General features: G+C 37.5%; 1 protein-coding gene across 2 annotated transcripts in view; it reads right to left on the bottom strand.

The window, feature by feature from the left end:
* The window catches only part of LOC123530013 (CCHC-type zinc finger nucleic acid binding protein-like), a 58627-nt gene that overhangs the window by 10140 nt on the left and 29693 nt on the right, over window positions 1-18794 (bottom strand). The window contains exons 2-4 of one of the 2 annotated variants that reach the window (XM_045310695.2): window positions 5838-6094; window positions 4520-4645; window positions 2271-2355 (exon numbers count right to left, since the gene is read on the bottom strand). In XM_045310695.2, the coding sequence (XP_045166630.1) occupies window positions 2271-2355; window positions 4520-4645; window positions 5838-5943 (317 nt within the window). In that variant the 5' untranslated portion in view covers window positions 5944-6094. The remainder of the gene's footprint in view (window positions 1-2270; window positions 2356-4519; window positions 4646-5837; window positions 6095-18794) is intronic. The other variant, XM_045310696.2, reaches the window with a different exon arrangement.

Below are 18794 nucleotides of genomic sequence, written 5' to 3'. Positions count from 1 at the left end.
AAATTTATCCATACATGTTGCAGAAATATTGCTAAATTTTGTTGTTCTTGAACCATAACTTCTTGCCAACTGGTTAATAACCAAACTTATCGCAAATTTTACACACACTTTCCTTTCACTAAGAAATAAAAAACTGGCAGATAACTGTTAACATAACCAGTGTCCCTAAATACAATCCAAAGCCAGTTCTTCATAAAAACATGCTGTACATCAAGTTTGGTGACAGTCAGTCCTAAGTGAACTTCTAAATCAGAAACCTGTATTTGATGTTCTCTAATTTAAACTGTGACAGTGATCTTGACTACTTGAGACCCTTGATCCTTGTTACCTCATATACAATCCCAAATTTTGTCCCTATGCAAGCAACCTAATTACAAACTTTCCTTGCAGTCGGACATTCCTAACCGGTTACTAATGAGCAGGAACCACAGTGTGGCGCCCACCACAATGACATTAACTTATCTAATAACCAGTTAATATTTTTTTTGTAGTTTTTGAAAAAAATATTTAAACAAGAGACCCCAAGTCTCACCTGAAGAAAACCTCAACCATCAACTTTGCTTCTAACTAGGTATGATGAAAATCCATTAAGCTGTTCATTAAAACAAAACATATTTAAACTTTTTTTCGGTAATTTGCCGTCACTCAACAAAAACGCATAATCATCAGAAGAAATCATTCAAAGGTATTTCTATTATAACTCTAGTGGCCCCTAAAAGGGCCCAAGTGCACTCCTTTTAAACAAATTTGGCAGAAGACCTTATTATGATGTTAAAGACCAAGTTTAATGAAGATCCATCAAGCAGTTCATGAGAAGAAGTACTTTAAATGGTATTTCCATTTTAAACTCTAGTGGCCCCTAAAAGGGACCATGTGCCCCCAACTGAACATACCTGGTAAAAGACCTTATAATGATGCTCTAGAGAAGGTTAGATGAAAGACCCATTATGCAGTTCACGAGATGAAGTCATTTAAAGGCATTTCAATTTTTAACTTTAGCAGCCTCTATAAGGGGCCAAGCACCACCACCCACCCAAATTGAACGGATTTGGGAGAGGGCCTTAATATATTGCTTCTGACCAAGTTTGATGAAGATCCATCCAGCAGTTCATAAGAAGAAATCGTTAAAAACTATAATTTTATTTTTAGACCTAGTAGTCCCTACAAGGGGCCGACTGCCGACATTTGAACAAATTTTGGAGAGGACTTTATAATGATGCTACAAACCATGTCTGATGAAGATCCATTCAGCAGTTCATGAGAAGCTGTTCAAATGTATTTCTGATTTTAGCGCTAGCAGCCCAGTGCCCCCCCCCCCCCCCCCCCACATTTGTATAAAACAAATGTAAGTCTTTCTGAACAAAATTGGGAGAGGACCTTGTAATGATGCTACAGACCAAGTTTGATGAAAATCCATCAAGCGATTCATGAGAAGTCAGTTAAAGGTTTTTTTCCCTATTTTTGGCACTTGTGGCCCCAAAAAAGGGCAATGTGACCCCATTTGAACAAAATTGGAAAAGTATGCTATAGACCAAGTTTGATGAAGATCCATCTAGCAGTGGGCCCCATCTGAATAGACTTGAGAGAGGACCTTATAGTGATGCTACAGACCAAGTTCGATTAAGATCCATCAAGCACTTCATGGGAAGTCTTTTAAAGGTTTTTTTTTCTCTATTTTTAGCACTAGTGGCCCCCAAAAAGGGGCCAAGTGCCCCCATTTGAACAAACTTGGTGGAGGACCTTACCATCCAGCGGTTCATTAGAAGAAGTTGTTTAAAGGTATTTCTAATTTTAGCTTTAGCGGCCCTTAAACGGGGCCAAGTGCCCCCATTTAAACAAATTTGAAAGAGGACCTTATAGCAATGCTACAGACTAAGTTTGATGAAGATGCATCAAGTGGTTCATGAGAAGAAGTTGTTTTTTTAAAGCTTTTCTATTTCTGACTCTAAGGTCATTTGAACAAACTTGATAGTTCATTTTAGGATGCTACTGACCAAGTTTGGTGCAATTCTGACCAGTAGTTTCAGCAAAAATGTTGACGTAAGACAACAGATGCCGGACTATCCACCTATACTAATAAATACCAGAACTATTGCTCAATGAAGGTCTTACCTTACTTGTTTTGTAAAGACAGTCTCATTAACCATTTGAGAATAACAAACACTTAAGTCATCTACAATATCATGCCTACTCTACGAATACTTATATTGTTAGCTTAATGAAAGCTTCTGCTTATCCAGGCTAGAAAAATATCTGAAAGAATTATGTACCTATAGCAAGTTTTGGAGTCACCATCAGCATCAGGGCAGTTTTTCTGAATGTGTCCAGATTCTCCACAATTGTAGCATATTCCTGCTGAAAGCAATATTCATGGTAGTCATCTTAAATTGAATGAACTATATTCCCTCCTGATAATTCTTACAACCACTTCTCATAATTCATTAATCTGTCCATTAAAGCAAACACAGTTTATTTATGTATTGAGATTACATAAGACACGTGATATTAACATCACCTCTACACATAAAATATTAACATCACCTGTACATAGAAATTACTGAATAAAATACACCAATCTTATTTTAAAAACTTCTTGTCAATTTAAAAGTTACTACATAACTTAAAATTCCAAAGGTCAATTTCATCTTTTTCAACCATTTGTCCTTTACTATAAAAGATACCATCTATTTCTGACAAAGGCTGTTTTAGTATGTGTAGATTTAGTTAAGCAAGCTGAAAAATTAATGCCCACTTTGTTTTCATTTTTTTTTTTTTTTTGGTCATCTGCAGGTTTATTTTGGTTGATGAGCTCAATACAACTACACTGTATCTCAGTTATGTTACTGCAGCAACTTGACTGGAGTTTCCAGATTCTGCACCAATACAAACGTGACTTCCACAAATAACCAACAACTTCCCCTAATGTGCAAGGTTAACGGGGCTTTTTTCCTCAATTGTGGTAAGCCATTATGTACTCTTTGTTTTATAAAAGACAAGTATGACTCTTCTCAAGAAACAAACTCTTTGAATTATGAAATAAAATGTGCAATATTGACTGGATTTGTGAGAAACATATTTACACTTCAAAATAAAGTTTCAAATATTGTGTTTGAATAATTCTGCATATAAATTTCCAATTGTTTTGGATCTTGTCATCTACTCAGCGGCAATCAAGCAATCTTTTTGTCTTTAGAAGCTATTTCTGAATTATGAAGAGTAACTGTCTTAAAGATAGTACCATCTTTGAACAAATTTAGTTAAGACTAGCCAATACACACTTTTCCCTTCATTCTGCTGAATCTAAATGGAAGTGTTTTTTTTTTCCTGGCAAATGGAAAATGTTACTGCTGACAAACTAATTATCACAGATAAAACATACAGCAAAGAAGTTACATGTAGCAAAATACTATGAGGAATTGATTCTAGTAGTACTGATGATAATGTTTTAAGCCAAACTGGAATCTAGGCAGATGCGGAATCGGTCTAGACCAAACTAGAGAATTCTAGTTTGCCTAGACTAATTCCAGATCTGCAAAGGCCAAACTAGAAGTCTTGTTTAAGTTTTGGTGGTGATAAATAGTTTGTATTTTTGTTTCTTTGGGTAATTTTTATAATTTATTCTTTCATAATGGATGGAAAACAGAGCATATTACTCAGTTTTAGATTTTAAAACAAATAGCCGAGTTCAATAAACGCTTGATGCCCCCAGTGGCATCCTTGTTGATACAAAGCAACCTAAGTCCAAAACGAGGTCAAGGTCAAACTGAGATGATGTCTGAAGATGAGGAATGGTCACAGGTTACATCTGCATTAGTATCAAGACATTCTAGTTATGGGTATTGATCCTAAATGAAATGGTCCCATTTGGTTAACCTCGTACAGACGGACGGACAAACGGACAGGACAATCACTATAATGCCTACCGCATCAGTAGATGCCGGGGGCATAAAAACAAATAAATATGATTATGGTACTTCATTGACAAAATACTTTAACCACTGAACAGTATTAATCATTCACTTCAGCATTAAATACAGATGAAAATGGAAAGGCCTACCTTTATACTTGTTACTATTAAACAAGATAATCTTCAAAAGGAATTGATAGTAATATTTTAGAGGTGAAATATTTTGGTTTTATTACATAATTTTGGGACATGTTTGAAAAAATACAATTAAGTATCCCTTGTAAATAGAGCTTTTTTCATACTATTTAGAGCAAAAAATATAAACCAGAACATTAATTTTCATCTATTATAAATATCTTTTATTTCATAAGAAAGATTCCAGTTTGGCCTAGGCAGATCCGGAATTGGTCTAGCCGAACTAGAATTCTAGTTTGGTCTAGACCGATTCTGGATCTGCCTAAGATTCCAGTTTGGCCTACGACAATAACATGCCTTTAACTTGATCACACTAATTTCAGCCACAACAGACACTCGCATAATTTGCCACATTTGTTCAAAACGGGTATATTAAAAGTGATACTTATTTCAATAATAGTCAGCCAAATAGCTTACCTTCATCAATTTCCTTATCACAGTCTTTGGCAATATGGCCTATCTTGTTACAGTTGTAACACCTATCCCCTTCCATCTTACAGTCACGAGCAAAGTGTCCCAGCTTATTACATTTGTAACACCTCACTGAAACAAATTAAATATAACTTACGTCAAATTCAAGCTAGTTTATAAAATTGTGGTCAACATACAATGGAAAAATCTAATATTCAGACCCAACATACAATGATTTGTGCAAAGTTATTTCAAAATTCCACAATGCACAACAAAGTCGGCAAATTTTGCTTTTAGACTTCTTAATGTCTGGTCACCCTGGTGGCCCATCGGACAAGACTTCTCTACCTGAAAATTAAGAAGTCCTTGGGTAAGAAGAAGGGGTGTAATGATACATCGAACTATCGATGCATTGCGATACTAAGTGTCCCGATAGCATGCATCAATAGAAAAGTCACGATCCAATAACAATCGCCGATAGTTCCTTCAACAATCGATAGTTTCGATAGTTTTGAAATTTTAGTAAATACAGAAATAATTTATAAACCAAGAAACAGAGCCAGCTTTCATTTGCGCCTCAGAAATGTTTACGTCTCCATTACAATAATTACCCTCACGGAATTAAACTACCATGAAGGACTGAGAAGTCTGGGAGATAATTAATAAATTTAGTTTCTTAGAAACTTTGATTAAATATGTTTAAATAACCTGTTAATTTTAGATGAGAAAATGTACTATGGACATGGAGAAAGAAGGCTACTTGTATTATACAGCAAACTGTTCGGTAGGGCCCTTCATTTAGTGCTGGTACACCTAATCAGATCAGTTAATTTTTGTCTTTTTCGATGCTTTGGGTTATTAAACATGTTGACATTCGCAACAAAATGACCGATTTGTTTGAGTATACCTTGCATAGGTTTTTTGTTTTACTTATTGTTCCAAAGCCAAGAAAGGCAAGAAATATTTAATGTTAGAATTATTTCTGTCCGTTTCAGTTGTACAAACATCTCAATGTGTGTTAACAATTATAAACAGTGCCGTCTCTTACACTGTGTAACAATGCCAGTTGGTAGCTTTACTGTATAAAATATGATGGCCGATAACTATTGCTATAGTATCGCAATAGTTTTTAAGCAATATCAATAGTAATGCAATAGTCAAAATTGGCCTCAATAGTCACCTCTAGTAAGAAGATCATGTTACGCAGAAATACAAAACTGCTTAACTTGTTTCCGAATCCTATAACCCTCTACAGAAATTAATCTCCTTTAAAGGTCTTTACATAACAATTCATTGACCAGTTTATCACAAGTTAAAAGTTTACCTGATGTCCTGCCACTTTGGCCACCTCCCCTACTTGAGCCACTAGAACGACACTCCCTGGCAAAGTGTCCTTTCTTCCCACACTTGTAGCATGTAGTGTCAGACATTTTGATCCTTCTCCACCTTTCCCTTTTCTTCAATATTCAGTAACAGCCAATTACCTCCCTTGTCCCTTCACTAAATTACTCTCTCCTACTTCCCCTCCTCCAGTCAAAACTTCTCTCCTCTCCAAACCACACCACCTCTCCTCACCGTCACCTGCAAGTTAAAACAAATGTTACTGAACACAAATATGTAGGGCAAGACTACTTTATGTCTGTAAGATTAAACTGCACAAGCCTTAAATATTTATCTCTGCAAGATAAAACTTGCATCTAGCATACAAGGTCACACATATACCGTACCTAGTGTTTCAACAAAGATTTGCACAATGTATTCAGGCTTCCTTGTTTGCTATCTTTTCTTACATGTAATCTGAGTAAACAGCTGCCTCAAAACTGAAGTAAAACCTTCTACCTTTTATCTAAGGATTTACTTGAAATTCTGCACTTAAAAGTACTTTTATCACAACAGCCAAACTTATTTTAAGATGTTACCATAGCCAAAATAAATTTCCTTCTATAGCCTAATTCAATATTAATTTTAAGGTAATAAGGCATAATTGTTTGTTTCCGGTATACCGACCTACCCTAAATTTTTGGCCCTACCCTAAATGATTTTATGGCCTTGGAGAATAATTTTTTCAACTTTTTGACAAAAAGTTGCAAAACTGCATTTTTTATGCTTTAAACATGGTCAGTGATGTTAGAAATCCACTTCCTGATGCTCTAAAGGCATAACCCCCTTACTTGTATTCATTTTTTGACACAAAAATAATTTCCGAAAAGTCTCCCTTAATAAAAAACAATTCCAAAAAAAAAAAAAAAATTCCGACCTACCTACCCTAATTGTTTTGAGCATGTTACCGGAAACAATTTTTTTTTAGGCCTAATCAGGTTTAAAACAAACGACAACATCCTATCTCAAATGCCTCTTTATTACACATAACAGGAACACTAACATTTTGACAGTTTCTTTTCAAATGAACAGAAATTGTACACAATGTTCTGATGTAAATGTAAAACTTCTAACTCAAAAAATCTAGAACAAGAGCTGTCAGAGGACATCAACACTAAACTCTTCAACAGCCTTGTCAACGGAATGAATATTATTATATAATTAAAGTTGAAAAAGGAGCATACTTTTGTGAATATGCAATACAGAGTTATGCAGTGCTCGCGCTGCCAATCGACATTATCGACAAATGGCGATTATTTTATTCAAATGTTGATTTAAATGCAATTTTTGGCGACAGAAAATGGCGATAAATTTATAAAAATGCTCAAAAAAATATTGCAAACAAGAGCTGTCTCCGTAGGATGACACATGCCCCCGATGGCACTTTGAATGAATAGTTATGGCCGATGTTAAGAGTTTAGGACCTTTGACCTATGGAGCTGGGTCTTGCGCGCGACACATTGTCTTACTGTGTCACACATTCATGCATAGTTATTTTAAAATCCATGCATGAATGACAAAGATATGGACCGGACATGCCCATCAATGCACTATCATGAAAAATGATCTTTAACGTCTAAGTGTGACCTTGACCTTTGAGCTATGGACCTGGGTCTTGCGCACTGCACGTCGTCTTACTGTGGTACACATTCATGCCAAGTTATTTGAAAATCCATCCATCGATGACAAAGATATGGACCGGACACGCCCACCAATGCACTATCCTTTAACGTCTAAGTGTGACCTTGACCTTTGAGCTACGGACCTGGGTCTTGCGCACTGTACGTCGTCTTACTGTGGTACAAATTCATGCCAAGTTATTTGAAAATCCATCCATCGATGACAAAGATATGGACCGGACACGCCCATCAATGCACTATCCTTTAACGTCTAAGTGTGACCTTGACCTTTGAGCTCCGGACCTGGGTCTTGCGCACTGCACGTCGTCTTACTGTGGTACACATTCATGCCAAGTTATTTGAAAATCCATCCATCGATGACAAAGATATGGACCGGACACGCCCATCAATGCACTACCCTTTAACGTCTAAGTGTGACCTTGACCTTTGAGCTACAGACCTGGGTCTTGTGTACTGCACGTCGTCTTACTGTGGTACACATTCATGCAAAGTTATTTGAAAATCCATCCATCGATGACAAAGATATGGACCGGACACGCCCATCAATGCACTATCCTTTAACGTCTAAGTGTGACCTTGACCTTTGAGCTACGGACCTGGGTCTTGCGCACTACACGTCGACTTACTGTGGTACACATTCATGCCAAGTTATTTGAAAATCCATCCATCGATGACAAAGATATGGACCGGACAGGAAAATTGCGGACGGACCGACAGACTGACAGACGGTTCAAAAACTATATGCCTCCCTTTGGGGGCATAAAAATTGTCCTTAAACTGCTGGAACATACGTAATTTTATCAACAAAAACGTGCTAAGTCGGTAGCAGGAAGTGCATTTGCCCAGAGGCATATACACCCTTAGACTAGCCACTAGACTGATAATAACTATATTTCTATATTTTTCCCATTTTTGACGAATTCAATTTCATAGAGACAAAAGCCAGTCTATTTTAGAGATCTTCACACAGGACTGATGTTGAAATTAATATATGATATTGGACATAGGATATAGACTGGCTCAGTTCACTACATTCAATCATAAAAATGTAAAAAGATATCATAGTCTAGGAGTTAGTCTAATACACCCTCTAAACGGTGACCTTTACACGCTTAATTGATTTGTTTATCGCCAACACGTGTACTCGGTATACTTCACTAATTGATCCACAGTTGTGCACTATTGATAGTATAGAAGTTTAAAGCAACAATTATCATCACTTCATCCTTAATCATTTAATCGCCATTAATTACCAAACAAACAAATTAATTAAACATAATTCCTTCAGATGTGGAATTCCTATGTCTGAGCAAAGAACTAAAAATACACAGAATGGAAACTTGGGATATCTCGTGTCATAGCGTTATCTTATTTCAAAGCGTTTGCAGACTTGATCAATCGTGATCAACAGGCGCTTACCGAAGTATAAAATTGGCGGTATGCCCGGCGCATAATAAACCGAATCGAGTCCTTTTTTCAAACGAAAACTGTTGATTTATTAGACTTCCAATCATAAATTCATTCCTTCCCCGTGTAGAAAATACTAATAACATTAAAAAAGCACCATTATCATTATAAACAATCGATCCGAAAGTAACCTAATTTAAAAGCGTTTGCCGACTTGATCCATCGTGATCAACAGACGCTTACAACGAGTCATGGGATGTTGGCGAGATTTGTTCTATAGATCTATGCCTTTCAAGTTGCCGATCTATTTTTTATTTTTATAGCTATTTGGTCCGACTAGACTTTTTGACGTGGACAAAGTGTGTTTTTGCATTCCGTTTGTCCGCGGACAAGCACAAATTAACAGTAGGGATTTATATTACATTAGCTTACACATTATTTTTTGACCTTTAGAAAGTATCTTACATTGACTGGCTCAGTAATTTCCTTAAATCCACTTAATTTTACTCGTATTTTTCAAAACCCAGACTTTAGAAATATATTATCACTGACACTTTGTGACATCTACATCTACATCTACATCTTTCACCCAACCGTCGATTTCCGACTATCACTGGGCGGCGCTGTCAGAGAAACAGTTGTTAAAGAACTGATATGTTACAATGTTAAAAGAATAAAAGCTAAAAAAGACAGTATGCTACAGTTAAAATGGGACAGAGGCAACAGAATTACATACTGACCACCGCCAGCCTCTCTCTAAAGATACCGAGACTGGGCTAGATTTAACATGAGTTGGTAGGGAGTTCCAGAGTCGGATGGTCCTAGGGAAGTAGGAGTTAGAAAAGTACTGAGTGTGAGACATGGGGATTAAGTAATTTAGGTTTCTAGTTGGAATAAGATGAGATTGGTCGACTGCAACTGTCTGGGTCCTTATTTTATAAAACATTACTAATGAATTGTGTAACCTTCTATATTGGAGTGTATTCCATTCTAAGGTTTTCAGCATTTGTGTAACACTACTGGTGTAACTGTAGTCATACATGACGTACCTAGCAGCTGACCTTTGGACATTTTCGACTTTGCTAGTGAGGGTTTTTTGCCAAGGATGCCAGACGCTTGAACAGTACTCAAGTTGAGGGCGGACATAGGTGTTATAGGCAGCAATTTTGACCTTTTTAATTATCAGTTTTGACATTTCGTTGTATGAAGCGAAGAGTGGAAGTTGCTTTGGAAGTGATACTGTCAATGTGTTTGGACCAGTTTAGATCTTTGGAAATGGTTATGCCTAAGTATTTAGCTGCCTCACAAGTTTTTAACTCTATGTTGTGAAGTTTGTAGGGGTAGACTACAGGATTTTTCTTTCTAAAAATTCTAAGGACTTCACACTTGTCCGGGTTGAACTCCATGGACCATGTCTTCTCCCAGGTTTCTAAGCTAATCAGGTCTTGTTGCAGAGATATACTATCTGAAATGGAGTTGATGGTAAGGTATATTATGGTGTCATCTGCAGACATTCTTGCGTTACATTTGACGGAATCTGGTAAGTCATTGATATATACCAGGAAGAGACATGGCCCAAGAACAGACCCCTGGGGAACTCCAGACAGTACAGGAAGTTCACTGGAAAAATGACCATCAACAGCGACTTTCTGGGAGCGGTTGGACAGGAAAGATTTGACCCATTTGGTAATTTGTGGGTTGACACCAAGGCTTTGTAGTTTATAAATTAGTCTAATGTGATCGACCTTGTCAAACGCCTTGGAGAAGTCCATGACAATAACATCTGTTTGTTGACCCTGTTCAGTGTTATTGTAAAGTTCCTGAGTGAAATTAATGAGCTGAGTCTCACAACTGTGACCTGATCTAAAGCCGTGCTGGAACTGGCTAAGTAGCTTATGCTTGTCAAAATAGGTCATAAGATTGGAAACAACAATGTGTTCAAGGAGTTTGGAAGCAATGCAAGTTAGGGAAATTGGGCGATAGTTACTAGGTTTAGACTTGGGACCTTTTTTAAATACGGGGGCTACGGTGGCTTTTTTCCAATCACTGGGTACTAGGCTGGGTAAAATAACCTACGCAAATTACGCAAATTTTTGACACCTGCCATCAGAAACTGGGTTTAACCTGTTTGACAATTTGTTTCTTTTAATGTGTGCCGACACCAGCAGATCAAAGAAGACACCGGCAGATCAAAGAAGACGTGCATGTAATTCCATGTGATGTCATAGTGATGTCACTGCTATTGACAGGACCAGCATAACACACACCTGCTGACTGACTTTGAGTGCATCTTGATTTATTTTTTGCTGAATTAACTTGTTTAATTGTATTCATAAGGGTTTTCTTGGTTTGGGCAATCATTTCAAGAGTGAAAAAAAAAATCTTTAATTTGCAGTTTAAATCACATTAGATTCACAAGGTTTACAAGGATAAGAAAATAGAATCACTGACATTTTCAGTGAATTTATTATTTACTTTAAATTAATAGACTTAAACAAAGACAGGAAATAAGAAAAATAGTAACGTTATATTAAGCATATTTAGTTCCTTTTTCAACTTGCATGTCATGGCACTAAAATCATTCCACGTTTTCCCTACAATCTTGTCACTTCTCCCTAAAATCTCTCCACTTCTCCTTAATCTTAGCTGAGGGAGATGTGACTTCTCCCAAAAATCTTAGCCTAGCTTAAGCCCCGACTTTCATCACAAAAAGTATTAATGATCATTCTTGACAAGAATTCACAATGGGTCATGTCACTTACTAAAACGGTATTTTCAGTGACATTTGAATACAAACAACTGAAGATATGCATAAATATATGATTATTCAAAGTCTATGATAAATATGAATAATGATAACTGAAAAATAAAGTGTGTTTAAGTGTTTCATGAAAAAAATATTAAATAGTTTTTGTGTTTTATGTTTTTCATCGGAATGCTAAAGCGCGCCCGAGGCACGCTGCCAAGTTTGTCTATTAATTTTTTCCCTGAAAAAAAAAGTGGCTATTAATTTATAATGGCCAGGGCTAGCACTGGTTATGGAACCTGTACAATGCATGTCAGCTCATCACTTGGACAAGTTTGTTAAGTTTTAATCCATTCCCAATAGTGGGTACTGAGCTACCAGCTAACCAAAAATTTCAAATCTGAAAAGGGGGCAGAATTGTGTAAAAATGCAAATTCGAGTTAGGAACCCTGTGCACTGCATGTCAGATCATCACAGTGAACAAGTGTATGAAGTTTCAATCCATTCTCGTAAGTGGTTACTGATATACCTACCTACAAAAGCTTAACCGAACACTGCTCAGTGGAAAAAGGGTCATAATTTTGTAATGAGAGGGGCCAAGATGGCCCTAGGTAGCTCACACGTTTTACCTAGTGAATACATGGAAACAAATAGTCTGACCAATTTTCAGTAAGATTGGACCAAAAAACATGGCATCTCGAGAGTAAACAAGCATTTACTTTGATTTGACCTAGTGACCTAGTTTTTTTTACCCCACATGACCCAGATATGAACTTGTCAAAGACTTCATGATAACAAACATTCTGACCAAAATTTATGAAGATAGAATAAACAAGAGCTGTGTGTTGACAGCTCACTCGACTATTCGAAGCATTGATAAAAGTATAGGGTCAAAATATTACCCGAGATTTTCAGACAAAAGAAAAGGAACAGATAAGACAATGTACCTGCATTTGTGGATTTAGATAAGTTTTGCACTATAATGCAATGTGTGACCATGTTGGTAAGCAAGTGTTCAAAGTGTAAAAGCCATATATCAAACAGTTGATAGACAAAATATCAAATGTCTTAATGGTATGCAATACCTAACTAATTTCTATGTCCAGAAAAGGGCCATAACCGAGCTCAAGTCCTTGTCCTATGTAGACTATGAAGGTAAACAAGTGGTCAAAGTTTCAAAGCCAGATGACAAACAGGTTAGGCATAGTATAGACTGGTACGAAAAACTTCACTAATTTCCAAGTCCAAAAAGGGCCATAATTAAGCCAAAATAGTTAGAGTTATGCCTACAGATGGGAATCATGGTGATCAACAACTGTTAAAAGTTTCAAAGCCACATGTCAAATAGCTTTGACAAAAAGTTGACTTATATGAAAACTAAACCAATTTCCAAGTCCAAAAAGGGCCATAATTCAGCCAAATAATGACAAAGTTATTTACTCTTGTCTATAGATCAAGATAATGATGATAAATAAGTGTTCAAAGTTTCAAAGCCACATGTCAAATACTTTGACAAAACATGGACTTGTACGAAAACTAGTCAAAATAGGGCCATAATACAGCCAAAACAGTCGACAGAGTTGCGTACTCTTGCCTACAGATATAAATCATGATGATGAACATTTGTTAAAACTTTCAACGCCACATGAAAAATAATTTTGACAAAACATGGACTTGTACACAAATTGTACCAATTTCCAAGTCCAAAAAGGGCCATAATTCAGTCAAAATAGTTGACAGAGTTATGTACTCTTGCCTACAGATATAAATCATGATGATGAACAATTGTTAAAACTTTCAAAGCCACATGTCAAATAATTTTGACAAAACATGGACTTGTACAGAAATTGTACCAATTTCCAAGTCCAAAAAAGGGTCATAGATCAGTCAAAATAGTTGACAGAGTTATGTACTCTTGCCTACAGAAAGAGACTGTTATAATAAACAAGTGAATTGATAAAAGTTTCAAAGCCATATGTCAAACACTACACAAAATGTGGACTGGTACGAAAACCTTAACCAAGATTTCTAAGATAAAAGGGGCCATAATTCAGCCAAAATCCCTGAGTTATGTACTTTTGCCTACAACTGGACATGGTGATGGTAAACAAGTGTTGAAAGTTTCAAAGCTTTATCTCAAAAGACTTTGTCAACAAGAGCTGTCACTAATGGTGACAAATGCCCCCGTAGCACCTTGACCTTTGACCTCAAAGTCAGTAGGGGTCGTGTACTCAGTAAGCATGTGAAGTTTGAAGGTCCTGGGTGCAGTTGTTTGCGAGTAAAGTGCCTTCATGCAAAAAGTTAACATTGGCCCCTGTGACCTTGAACTTTGATCTGGTGACCCCAAAGTCAATAGGGGTGGTGTACTCAATAAGTACTATCAGCATGTGAAGTTTGAAGGGCCTAGGTGCAGTGATTCGCGAGTAAAGTGCCTTCATGCAAAAAGTAACGAACAAATGGACGGACAGTTGAAAACTAATATGCCTCCCTACGGAGGTATAAAAAGTGGACTGGTACGAAAAACTTAACCAAGGTGTGACGCCGACGCCGTGGTGAGTAGGATAGCTCTACTTATTCTTCAAATAGTCGAGCTAAAAATGTGTCCCCTAGGGTGTAAATAAGCTTATTCTTTGATCTGACCTGGTGACCTAGTTTTTGACCCTACATGACCCAGGTAAAAATTCATAAGATATTTCATGCAGACAAACATTCTGACCAAGTTTCATGCATATCAAATGAACAAGAGTGTTAACACGCTTTTCCTTTGCTATGACTGGGTGACCTAGTTTCTGATCCCATATGACCCAGTTTCAAACTTGGCCTAGGAACCATCAAGATAAACATTCTGACCAAGTTTCATGAAGATAGGTTCATGAATGTTTGTTTGGTTTTGGATTTAACGCCGTTTTTCAACAGTATTTCAGTCATGTAACGGCGGGCAGTTAACCTAACCAGTGTTCCTGGATTCTGTACCAGTATAAACCTGTTCTCTTCAAGTAACTGCCAACTTCCCCACATGAATCAGAGGTGGAGGACTAACGATGGGGCCTCTAGGCTGTTTACAAGCTTTTCCAATTATTTGACCAGACATTACCTAGTTTCGATCCAGGCCTAGAGATCATCAAGATAATCATTCTGTGCAAGTTTGTATCAAATCAAAGCATAAATGAAACCTCTATATGGCTGACAAGGCCAAAATAGAAAATATTGCCCCTTTCAGGGGCAGTAATTCTAGAACCCATGATGGAATCTAGCCAGATCTCCAAAGGAACCCAGATCTTATTGTGACTTCAGTTGTGTGTAAGTGTGATTAAAATCAAAAATAAAATGTCACTTCTATCATGTTCACAAGGTAAAAATTACCAAATATTTTGTTCTTTTAGGGGTCAATCAGGGGCTGTAACTCCAGAACCTATGATTGGATCATGGAATCCAAGATTTATTGTTGTTAAAGGTATTTTACAAGTTTGTTTCAAATTCAACCATAAATGAAGTCTCTATATGGCTGCAAAGCCAAAATAGCAAATTTTGGCCCTTTAAGGGGCCATAACTCTGGAACCCATGATGGGATCTGGCCAGTTTTCAAAAGGAACCGAGATATTTAGCCAATACAAGTTGTGTGCAAGTTTGATTAAAGTTGATAGCAAAATGTTGTCTCTATCGTGTTCACAAACCAAAAATAGTAAATTTGGCCCTTGAAAGGGCCATAACTCTTGATACCCATGATGGGATCTGGCCTGTTTTCGAAAGGAACCAAGATATTATGCCAATACAAGTTGCATGCAAGTCTGATTAAAGTTGATTGCAAAATGTGGTCTCTATCGTGTTCACAAACCAAAAATAGCAAATTCTGGCCCTTTAAGGGGCCATAACTCTGGAACCCATGATGGGATCTGGAATCTGAAAGGAAGCGAGATATTATGCCAATACAAGTTGCGTGCAAGTTTGATTAAAGTTTATTGCAAAATGTGGTATCTATTGAGTTCACAAGCCAAAAATAGCAACTTTTGGCCCTTTAAGGGGCCACAACTCTGGAACCCATGATGGGATCTGGCCAGTTTTCGAAAGGAACCGAGATATTATGCCAATACAAGTTGTGTGCAAGTTTTTTTAAAGTTGATTGCAAAATATGGTCTCTATCATGTTCACAAGCCAAAATTGGCAAATTTTGGCCCTTTAAGGAGCCATAACTCTGGAACCCATGATGGGATCTGGCCAGATTTCGAAAGGAACCGAGATATTATGCCCATACAAGTTGTGTGCATTTATTTTATTTATTTGCGTTTTACGGCGCACCAACACAGTATAGGTTATATGGCGCCAAACAGGACTACAAATTTTGGTTTCACATTTCATTTACATCGAAATAAAAACATGAGGTATGGAATCAAAATTTGCATACCTGCTGGAATCACAGAGTTACAGCAAAACCAAGAATAACTGTTTTAAGTTTGAATCAAATCCATTTAGTAAAACCGAGATAAAGTGGAAGTGCATCAAAACTTTAACCAAAGTGCGAATGCGGAACAATGCCGATGCAAATGGGCAGAGTAGGACAGTTCCCCATACTTTGTATAGTTGAGCTACAAAGGGATCTGCCAAACAAGAGGGCCATGCTGGCCCTATATCGCTAACCTGAGTACCATTGCTTTAACCAACAAAAAGAAACAAGAGCTGTCTCCGTAGGATGACACATGCCCCCGATGGCACTTTGAATGAATAGTTATGGCCGATGTTAGAGTTTAGGACCGTTGACCTACGGAGCTGGGTCTTGCGCGCGACGAATCGTCTTACTGTGTCACACATTCATGCATAGTTATTTTAAAATCCATGCATGAATGACAAAGATATGGACCGGACATGCCCATCAATGCACTATCATGAAAAATGATCTTTAATGTCTAAGTGTGACCTTGACCTTTGAGCTACGGACCTGGGTCTTGCGTGTGACACGTCGTCTTATTGTGTCACACATTCATGCCAAGTTATTTGAAAATCCATCCATCGATGACAAAGATATGGACCGGACATGCCCATCAATGCACTATCCTTTAATGTCTAAGTGTGACCTTGACCTTTGAGCTACGGACCTGGGTCTTGCGCACTGCACGTCGTCTTACTGTGGTTCACATTCATGCCAAGTTATTTGAAAATCCATCCATCGATGACAAAGATATGGACCGGACATGCCCATCAATGCACTATCCTTTAATGTCTAAGTGTGACCTTGACCTTTGAGCTACGGACCTGGGTCTTGCGCACTGCACGTCGTCTTACTGTGGTACACATTCATGCCAAGTTATTTGAAAATCCATCGATCGATGACAAAGATATGGACCGGACACGCCCATCAATGCACTATCCTTTCACGTCTAAGTGTGACCTTGACCTTTGAGCTATGGACCTGGGTCTTGTGCACTGCACGTCGTCTTACTGTGGTACACATTCATGCCAAGTTATTTGAAAACCCATCGATCGATGACAAAGATATGGACCGGACACGAAAATTGCGGACAGACGGTTCAAAAACTATACGCCTCCCTTCGGGGGCATAAAAATTCTAACAAGGTACAGATATGTCAAAATACACCTAAAAATTGGAGGTACCATCCATGTTGTACCACAGAGAAGTGGTCTCCGTTTTTCCCTACAGCCAATAATAAAAAAGTTTCTAAATAAGCTATTTATAATAACATAAAACGGAAGTAATTAACAAAAAATTTATTGTAAGCGAACAAAAGAAGGATCTGCCAAATAAAAATAAAAGCACTGCAATGCAACGCAGAGCAATATACAAACAAAACAAAGACATATGACCCTTGACCCCTAAGTGTGACCTTGACGTTAAAGTGAGCCAACCGAAACATGCACTCTGCAAGAACCAAGATTTTATGGCGATACATGTTTTGTGCAAGTTTGATTAAATTCAAATCATGAATGAAGCTGCTATTGTGCAGACAAGGTCAAAATAGCTAATTCCGGCCTTATCAGGGGCCATAACTCTCTAACCAATAATGGAATCTGGCCAGTTCAAGAAAAGCACCGAGATTTTATGATGACACAAGTTTTGTGCAAGTTTGGTGAAAATCAAATCATAAATAAAGATGCAATTGTGCAGACAAGGTCAAAATAGCTAATTTTGGGCCTTTCAGAGGGCATAACTCTGGAACTCATAATGGGATCTGGCCAATTCAAGAAAAAACCAAGATCTTATAGTGATACAAGTTGTGTGCAAGTTTGGTAAAAATCAAATCATAAATAAAGCTGCTACTATACAGACAAGGTCAAAATAGCTAATTTTGGCCCTTTCAGGGGCCATAACTCTGGAACCGCCCTTTCAGGGGCCATAACTCTGGAACCCATGATGGAATCTAGCCAGTTCAAGAAAGGAAACAAGATCTTATGGTGATACAAGTTGTGTGCAAGTTTGGTTAAAATCAAATCATAAATGAAACTGCTATTGTGCAGACAAGGTTAAAATAGCTAATTCTGGCCCTTTCAGGGGCCATAACTCTGGAACCCATAAGGGAATCTGGCCAGTTCAAGAAAGGAACCAAGACCTTATGGTGATACAAGTTGTGTGCAAGTTTGGTAAAAATCAAATCCTAAATAAAGCTGCTATTGTGCAGACAAGGTCAAAATAGCTAATTTTGGCCCTTTCAGGGGCCATAACTCTGGAACCCATAATGGGATCTGGCCAGTTCAAGAAAGGAACTGACATCTTATGGTGATACAAGTTGTGTGCAAGTTTGGTTAAAATAAAATCATAAATGAAACCACTATCGTGCAGACAAGAAATTGTTGACGGACGGACGCACGATCACAAAAGCTCACCTTGTCACTATGTGACAGGTGAGCTAAAAACAAGTAGGTCAAAGTCACAGTTAAGTAACCCCTTATTGCTTGGGGTCATCAGGTAATTATAATTAAAATAATCAAGGAAATATGATCAGTTAATTTTTGTTTGTTTGTTTTGGGTTTAACGCCGTTTTTCAACAGTATTTCAGTCATGTAACGGCGGGCAGTTAACCTAACCAGTGTTCCTGGATTCTGTACCAGTACAAACCTGTTCTCAGCAAGTAAATGCCAACTTCCCCACATGAATCAG

Source organism: Mercenaria mercenaria, chromosome 13 (genome assembly GCF_021730395.1).
Source record: "Mercenaria mercenaria strain notata chromosome 13, MADL_Memer_1, whole genome shotgun sequence".
NCBI lineage: Eukaryota > Metazoa > Mollusca > Bivalvia > Venerida > Veneridae > Mercenaria > Mercenaria mercenaria.
The sequence above is the reverse complement of the archived record's forward strand: the minus strand, read 5'-3'. Positions and strand labels throughout refer to the sequence as shown.